The following is a 9069-nucleotide window of genomic DNA, read 5'->3' on the forward strand; positions in this document are numbered from 1 at the left end:
CTTTGGAGAGCTTTTCTCCCTTGTGGAGAACAGGAGGGAGCATCCAGCCTGGCTGGAGTCCGGCAAAGTGCCCCACTTAGGCTCTGGTGCCCTAAACTGCGCTCGACAGAAGTACACGCATTGACCCGATGAGCATCAAGGTTTTCTCTGGACCTCCTCTATAGCCTCTGGAGTTTGTGCTTCATCCCCAAACCCTGCAGGGTTTATCCCTGGTGCTTTCCAGGGCAAACAGTGCAGGATGCTCGAGGCCTCAAGATGCGCCTCTCCATTAGCCAAGCACTGCATGGAGCTGGGGTTTCCCCACCACATACTTACTCAGAGGCTCTGCACAGCAAGGACAGCCCGGCGCCAAACTTTGCAAGAGGCAGATCTGGCCCGAGTTCAGCAGAAATGGGGAATTAAGGCACTGAACTAAACCAATGCATCCCCACCCAATCTCTCCCCAAACCAGGAAGTTCACGCTCAGGAGGGTTTTGGACCAGGATCCCGTATTACTTCCAAAGCGCAGAGAGCAGAGAGTGCTTGGCACTGCACAGCAATCCAGTCTTTGCACTAAAGCTCTTGCAAGCCCAAAGTAATTCGGATGCAGAAGCGATCTCAGCTGCTGGGAAGGAACTCAAATAGCAAAAGACAAAGGGAGCCTGTGCAGGGATGCAGAAAAAGAAGAGCTCCTGGCTGGGTATGGGCAGTGGACACACATGGATAAAAGGATGGTGGAGGAGGTAAAGGAAACAGGATAGGGAAAACCCACAGATGGCTGTGGCCACTGCTGCTAAAATGCACCCGATAGCAAGGGCTTGTTCAGTGCTGCAGGTCCCGCATCCCCCTTGCAAGAGCCTTCCAGCAGTGCCTGCTGTGAGCCACACATGGAGCCTGAACACAGCAGGGAGATGCTGGGGCACAGCAAGCGTATGGATGGAGGCACACGGACTGCGAGAGCCAGCCTGCAGAAGGGCCAACACCTAGTGCCACGCTCACCTCCCCAGAGCCTTCCACCACCACACCAGCTGGGGTTGGTCACTGCAAAGCCATGCAGAGATGCCTTCTGCTCCCAGGCGCAGGCCCTGCACGTCTTGCTTGCAGTGCCACCTGCCGCCAACGGCAATGCTCTTCAGACACACTGGAAGGGGACAACAGCAACGCAATGAACTTCCTGCTGTTACATCAGCTTTCCCTGTCCTTTAACAGCAGCCAAACTCCTGATCCAGAAAAGCCACGCTCTTTTCCCAAGCTGCAGGCATCCCACGAGGCGCAGGCGTAGCAGCAGACGCTAATAAAGGCCTTTTCTCCTTCCCCCCCCCCCCCCCCTTTATGCAGCATTGTCGCTGGAGCCAATCTCTTCCCCCCAGAGACCACATCCTGAAGCTCGCTCATTGATTCTTTATGCTAAAGGATGACTCTGCAGTCGAAATAATGTGGCAGGTTCTAGCTCGCGTTTCAGACACCGTGAGGCTTCTTAATAACGGCTTGCAGGAGAAATTAGGGGGGCTGCAACAAAGAGCTCCGACGGAGGCTTCCAAAGTGACTCAGAGCCAAGAGAGCCGCGCTTTTCCAAAGCCCAGCATGAGACAATCTCTAAAGCCCCCGCGCTCAGAGGGAGCCGAATCCTCCCCCTCTGGGAAAACAAGGCCTTTTTTTAAGGAGACTTCCCCCAGGGTGAAAATCCGTGTGTTTGGTGGGCGGCTTTGGGAATCTTGGCTGCAATGGCATCCCGTTTCCATGAGAAGGCTTCATCCCCACCTTGGCTTGTGCAGGGTGGGAGCCCCTCTGCTGCAGCCAGCCTGGGCTTCCCATTTGGCTCTGCAATGCTCCAAAATGGGGCTGGACATGGTAATTCCTTGCTGGTGCAGGAAAGCAGCAGCACCCCAGTGGTAAAGGGCAGCGAAGACTCTTCCAATCTCAGCTCCTGACGCGCTATGGTACCCACATAGACAGCGAGCATCACTCTGCGCAGGTGTCCCTGCTCCGTATCATATCAGGAGCATATATATCCATATCATATCCCAACACATATCAGGGGGAAGCAGCAGGGAATGCCTCCCGTGCAGAGGGTTAATGCCATTTATGCTCAGTTCCAATGGTGACCTGCTGGGGTGGGAGGTGCAGCAGGAGGCAGGTTTGATTCCTCTGTTCCATCTCCCAAGCTCAGCTCCTCATTCCTTCTGCATCCCGCCCTGAATCCCACCTTCACCTCATCCAGGACCATCACAGGCACCTCCAGCCCCAGGAGCTCTCTCTGCAGCACAGCTCCACCTCTAATACCTGAGCACCATTCACCCCACAAGCCCAGCAGACACCCCCAAAAGAGGTTTATCCTCCAGTGTGGCCCCCCTGTAGCTGGCGAGGAAGCCTAAAAGCAACAGGGCAGCCATGCACAGGCAGCTCTTACCATGTTCCAGAAGAGAGGATTGAAGGCGATGGAGAGGGCGGCCACAATGAAAGCAGAGTCAGTCACATCCACGTAGCCGAAGAGCTGTGCCATGACAGTCACATCCACCTGGGGAGGGAGGGAAGGACAGTTACTGGGGGTGCAGGATCCTATGGGGACACTGGGTGTTGCCCCCGAACAGGGGGCACTTCACCTCAAACCAGGCTGCCTTGCAAGAGCAGAAGAATCTCTCCATAGCCCCAAGCAATGCATTGTTCAGGGTGCAAAGCCAAGAGGAAGGATGGGGGGCTCCTCCAAGCTGTATCCCCACACCCCTCACGGATATGGAGCTCTTAGGAAGCACTCAGAAGGACATGAGCCCTTTGAGGACACTGTGGGGACAAGCACCAGCCCCTGTGGGGCAGCTGCCAACCTCAGCGTGTTCACAGTGCTTTGGCATCCCCAGGGATGGATTTGTGCCCCAGGGATGCTGGCCTGCGTGGAAAGAACAAGCAATGAACTGTGGCAGCCTCAAACTTGCCTTCCGTAAGGTAAGAGCAATGCGAACCCCTTCCATAGTGAAGGGAGATGCAGCTGCACTGTAAGCTGCAAAAGACTTTCCTGTCTTCCTTAATGACAACAACAAAAAGCCCTTAAAGCTACGAGTTTTTCCCCTTTCTCCTCTTAAAAGAGAGCTGTTTTCCCCAGGAGGGCTCCCTGACACTGTCAGCACGTTTAGGTGCAATAAGCCCTGCTGCTTCTCCTCCCTGCAGTGGGGTTTAGATGAAAAACACTCAGCACCTTCTTTTTTTCCTATGTTTTTTTCCCCAAAACTTGGAAAACAAAGGACGAAACAGCCCAGCCCGAGCCCTTCCCTCGCTTGAATCAAAACCAAGACAACACAGCGGGATGTGGAAGGCTTCTGCTTCCTAAATACAGCTGTGTTTGCAAGTCCTTCGGATGCAGGGAACAGGAAAGGCTTGAAAAGGCATCGGCTCCACCTTGCTAGTCCAGGAGAGAAATTCCCACTGGCTCCTCACACGTTCATAGAAGGAACCAGAGATTCATGGCTGCTAGATCCGGTGCCTCTCCAAGAGCAAAGGACCTGGGAATGGATGCTGTGCTGTCCCAGGGCATGTCCGGGTGCCTCCTGCCCAGCCACTGAGAACACCTCTATGATGGGAACAGCCCTTAGGACCCAATCCTGACCCAACTCCCCCTATTCCTCCCTTCCCTTCACCCCTGAGCAGCCCTTTAGCCATCAGACCTCATCCCTCCAAACCCAGCCGGGTACCCAGGCTGTTACTGCTTGGTCCCGCTCCAATTGCAATCCCGTGACCAGGACAACTTCTTGCCTCTTGTTTTGTACGGCACTGAGAACAGCACCAGCACAGGCTGAACAAAAGCTTCCTGACCTACTAACTGCTGGCTGGCAGCACCATTAACACACTCACCTGCTTCCCTCCTCCTCAACAACCGAATCCGTGCCTGGCAATGGGAGGCAGATTGGCCTGTGCCTGCTGTGTGCTTGCAGGGCTAAAAGGGGAAGCCCTTAGGACAAGCTGTCCCTACAGGCTGGGACAGCCACGGACAAGTAGAGAACAGTCAACTTTGTCCGCTCCTCCCCAAGGGGTGATCGATAACCGCGGCAAACGCTGCCTGCCTGCCTGCAACCCCAAAGCTGGGCAGGGTGAAAGCGGCATGGATACCTAATGAGAGCCACACGGGCACCCAATGAGAGCCACATGGGCACCCAGAGAGGCACGGGGTGAGAGCTACATGGGCACTCAGCGAGAGCCACAAAGGCAACTGGACCAGAGCCACACAGGCACCCAGTGAAAGCCACAGGGGCAACAAGGTGAGAGCCACATGGGCACCCAAAGAGCCATAGGCGGAATGGGGTGAGAGCCACATGGGCACCCAGTGAGAGCCACATCCAGAAAGAGCCACTTGGGCACCCAATGGGAGCCACATGGGCACCCAGTGAGAGCCACATGGGCACCCAGAGAGCCATAGGCGGAACGGGGTGAGAGCTACATGGGCACCCAGCGAGAGCCACAGGGGCAGCTGGGCAAGAGCCACATGGGCATCTGATGGGAGCCACACATGCACCCAGTGAGAGCCACATGGGGAAATGGGTGAGAGCCACTTGAGCACCCAATGGGAGTCCCATGGTCACGCAGTGAGAGCCACAGGGCAACTGGGCAAGAGCCACGTGGGCACCCGGAGAGAGCCACATCCGGGAAAAGCCACGCAGGTACCCAATGGGAGCCACAAAGGCAACCGCAAGAGCCACACGGGCACCCAGTGAGAGCCACATGGGCACCCAAGAGCCAGATGGACACCCAATGAGAGCCACATGGGCACCCAATGAGAGCAACATGGGCACCCAGTGAGAGCCACATGGGCACCCAAGAGCCAGATGGACACCCAATGAGAGTCACATGAGCACCCAAGAGCCAGATGAACACCCAATGAGAGCAATATGGGCACCCACTGAGAGCCACATGGGCACCCAAGAGCCAGATGAACACCCACTGAGAGCCACACGGGCACCCAGTGAAAGCCACATGGGCACCCAAGAGGCAGATGGACACCCAATGAGAGCAACATGGGCATGCAGTGAGAGCCACATGGGCACCCAAGAGCAAGATGGACACCCAATGAGAGCCACATGGGCACCCAATGAGAGCAACATGGGCACCCAGTGAAAGCCACATGGGCACCCAAGAGCAAGATGGACACCCACTGAGAGCCACACGGGCACCCACTGACAGCCACACGAGCACCCAGTGAGAGCCACATGGGCACCCAGTGAGAGCCACACGGGCACCCACTGAGAGCCACACGGGCACCCAAGAGCCAGATGAACACCCACTGAGAGCCACACAGGCACCCAGTGACAGCCACACGGGCACCCACTGAGAGCCACACGGGCACCCAGTGACAGCCACACGGGCACCCAGTGACAGCCACACGGGCACCCACTGAGAGCCACACGGGCACCCAGTGAGAGCCACACGGGCACCCAGTGACAGCCACACGGGCACCCGGTGACGCAGCCCCGGCACCCGCGCTCTGGGCTCGGTGCAGCCCAGGCCGCTCCCGTCGGCCGGAAGCCGCCGTCGCGCCTCGTGTGGCACCGCGCACCCCGGGCCCTGTGCACCTGCGCCAGAGGCCGCGGGGGCGAGAGAGGGGAACCGGAAGCGGGCCCGGACCGCCGCCACCCCCGTGCCGAGCGGCAGCGCTGCAGGGCCGGGCCGTGCCCGGTGCCGCCCGCCGTTACCTGCCCGTACTCCAGGCCGCCCAGCCCTTCGCAGCACTCCCACGGCAACGGCCGGGGCCCGGGCCGCCCGGCCATGGCGCTGCGGGGCCGCGGCCGCCGCCTCCCCGGCGGAGAGCTCGGCGCTGCCGGGAAGCGTAGTCCCGCCTCCGGAGCCCCGGCGCGGCGCAAGCGGGGAGCCGGGCCGGGCCGGGCGAGCACTGACCTGGGCGCCGGCCCCGCCGCCTCCGTCGCGGGCTGAGTCCGGCTGCGGGAGGGCGCTGCCGGCGCCTGGACTTCGACCCTGCCCCGGTGGAGCAAGCGGGGCCCCGCGCGGGTCCCCCCCAGCGGAGCGGGGCCTGCCTGTGGCCCCTGCCTGCTCCCTGCCTGCTCCCTGCCTGCTCCCTGCCTGCTCCCTGCCTGTGCTGCCCCTATGAAGCGCCCGCACCAGCGGCAGGCACCGGGACCCATCTCCTGTGGCCGCCTAGCACAGGGCAGGAGGTGTTTGTCTGCCCAGTGTTCCTCATCCGAGGCCCAAACGGGAAGCTGTCAAGTCTGGATGTATTCTAAGGGCGAATCCTTGCGGGTGACTCCCATCAGCAGGTGTAGCATTGGCTTTGTGGTTGCTGTCAGTATTATGACGAACACAGTTCATCCTTTCACTCTCCCCAGGGTGTTTCTGGGGGATGCACTGCATGGGATGCGGCTCGGATCTGCCTGTGCATCCCCTCTGAGGGTCTGTGCGTGGACCATCCCCTTCCGCAGGCCCTCTTTTGAGGGGAAACACATTCCATTCCAAAAGGAGTTTGATTTGAAGGGAACCTCATGGATGAGCTGCAAAGTGGCCATCCCAGAGGTGTCATGGGAATGGGGAATGCTGTCCTAACGCTCGTGCCCTGGCCCTGAAAATGTGAGTGATGGATCACATGAAGCCCTTCACAGTAACATGGCATCCTTGGAGGATGCGCTTCACAGACCCAGAGCATCCCAGCTACAACTCTTGGCTCCACGGGGATCCAGCTTTCCTTACTCCAGACTTGCTGCAGGGTCAGTGCTTGGGGTGTGTATATGGGGCTGGACCCCTCCATTCCCAGTATAACGTGTGGCACCAGTCTGGGATGCAGGAGCTGTGGTGGGTGGGAGCAGCGTTCCCTACGGATGCTCTCCAGCTGCTTCCGGCCTCTTCTCCCTCGCGCTGGATAATTCCGCTGTGCTGAATGTGTGATTATCCCTGTGTCATCTCCCCGGCTGGGGCGCCGGAGCAGATGGGAGGATGTTTGTTCTGTCAGTCCCACCAGCTGGGTGCTTGGGGCAGCAGGGATGCCAAGGGGATGCAGGGGGGACAGCAGTGATGGCTGTGTTCAGAGGGGAGGAAATGGTCCCCCAGGGAGGGAATTAGCAGGGAGAAACCTCTTCCCTGCAGCAAGGGAAAGGACAAGGATGCTGTGGCAGGCTGGGAGGAGGAATGGGTCTGGATGGGGGACATGGAGGGATGAAGGGAGGGATGGGCAATGAGGAGGTGCAGAGGGGTGCTCACTCAAGGCCAGCAGAGCTAGGCTGTTGCATACACATCTATCTGTCACCCCATGTTGTAAGCACCCAGTAAAGGCATGTGCTGCAGTGCCCTACCTGTGCTCAGCTGTGTTTGGGGCAGGGAATCACACCCACACCATTCCCGCTGCCAAACCTCCTGTCCAGGGAACGTTCTCCACCTCAGGACAGGGGGTGTTTGCTCCACACAGGTCTCCATCACGCCTCGGAAACATCCGGCAGCTGTAAAGGAGACAAAGAGGGCTTTCTGCAGGGCTTTTCTTTGTGTCCCCATCCCTCCCCTTGTCTCCATGTCATGCCTTTTATCCAGGTCCCTGTTTCCAAGCACCAAGCTGAGGAAGAGGGCATTGCCCTTGGCTTTCCCAAGTCCCTTCCCAGCTCCCGGTGCCCTTTGCAATCCCACTATAGCCCCAAGAGGTCATTGATGAATGCTGAGTTGCAGATGTCTCTGTGGGCAGAAAGCACTTAAATGAAGCCATTCATAATGGAGCATCCCTGCCGGATGAGGACCAGGATCCAGCTTGCTGGTTGGGAAAAGGGACGCAGTGGGGAGCTAACAGGGATCATGCAGCCACCGCTGCTTCTGTTGGCATCTCCTGCAGCAGCGCTGGAGGGCTTCCATGTGCTTCACGTGTTCACAGTGGGGAATGCTCCATCCCTGGCAGTGTTCAAGGCCAGGTTGCACAGAGCCTTGGGTGACATTGCCTGGTGTGAAGGGTTGGAATGGGGTAGTCCCAAGGTCCTTTCCATCCCAAACCATCCTGTGATTCCATGATTCCATGATCAGCAATGCATGTGTGTGTCAGGCTCTGAAGGATGCTCGCTGCCTGCGAGTGAGCAAGCTGCAGTTTCAAATGCAAGGAGAGCCAAGGGACTCCACACGTGGAAATCCAGGGCAGGGAATGCTGTTGGGTGAGTTCCCCATAGAAATGGGATATTGGTTGGAACATCTCTTAGCCAAAGAGAAAGCTTCCAGGCTAAAGGATTAGTTTTCTTGCTGAGATAAAGGAGATATAAAGCACCGACAGCTTCCACATTCTGGGTGTCCCCATCAAGCCTCAATGGTCACCAGCAAGGGCTGCTTTCTGCTTGTGGTCTTGGTTTCTCATAGCTGAGCTTGCAATCTGGTGCCACCATGGCACCATCCCTTGCTGATAGAGGTCCTGTTTGTCCCCTTCCCTGAGGGCTGTGTCATGGTCCACACGTCCAAACCTGCCCTGAAAGAAACCCTGTGGGTTTAACCCTTACGAACATGCAAAGGCTTGGGCTGAGGGGTCATGGAGATCAAGGATGGAACGTGGAACCCCATGGTAAAGGGCAGCAGTGCAAACCTAGAGAGAGGCAAACAACACCGGAGCGTGGAGCTGAAAGCTGGGGCAGCAAAACTCACAGATACTCCTCTGTCCTCCATGAGACAAACACGTTGTCACCAGTGGTGCAATGCTGCAATCCAGACCTGCAATCCTAGTGGAAATCCTTTAGTGTTTGTGCTGGAAGTTAGCTCTATTTATATTCTGATGAATGATTTACTCGAGTAATTGGCACACAGCTCCCCTATTACAGATCATAAAGAATTAATCACGAGATTTTCAATGCTCCCCTATCAATTTTATTAGGCTTGATTGAACGCGGTGGATTGGGAACATATGGGATGTGAGTCAGACTCTGCTCCCTGTTACACCGTGCTTAATGCTGGGGACTCGCCCGGGATGCTGATCCCTGTAAATCCAAAGAGGCAGCTGCTCCTTCCCTTTTTTCTGTGCCCAGATGCTCCTAGAGTTCCCTTAAATGCCCAGGGATGCAGAAAGCTCCATATATAAAACAAGGGAAGTTCAGACTGGGTATAAGGAAGAAGTTCATCACTGTGAGGGTGGTGAGGTGCTGGAAC

General features: G+C 57.4%; 1 protein-coding gene across 3 annotated transcripts in view; it reads right to left on the reverse strand.

The window, feature by feature from the left end:
• Positions 1 to 5999, reverse strand: part of PEMT (phosphatidylethanolamine N-methyltransferase) — a 41560-nt gene extending 35561 nt beyond the window's left edge. For 2 of the 3 annotated variants that reach the window (XM_065684658.1, XM_065684657.1), the window contains exons 1-2: positions 5655 to 5812; positions 2390 to 2497 (exon numbers count right to left, since the gene is read on the reverse strand). In XM_065684658.1, the coding sequence (XP_065540730.1) occupies positions 2390 to 2497; positions 5655 to 5729 (183 nt within the window). In that variant the 5' untranslated portion in view covers positions 5730 to 5812. Of the gene's footprint in view, positions 1 to 2389; positions 2498 to 5654; positions 5813 to 5856 lie in introns of those variants that run through there. The other variant, XM_065684659.1, reaches the window with a different exon arrangement.
• Between the last annotated feature and the right edge of the window lie 3070 nt (positions 6000 to 9069).

Source organism: Lathamus discolor, chromosome 6 (assembly GCF_037157495.1).
Source record: "Lathamus discolor isolate bLatDis1 chromosome 6, bLatDis1.hap1, whole genome shotgun sequence".
Lineage (NCBI taxonomy): Eukaryota > Metazoa > Chordata > Aves > Psittaciformes > Psittacidae > Lathamus > Lathamus discolor.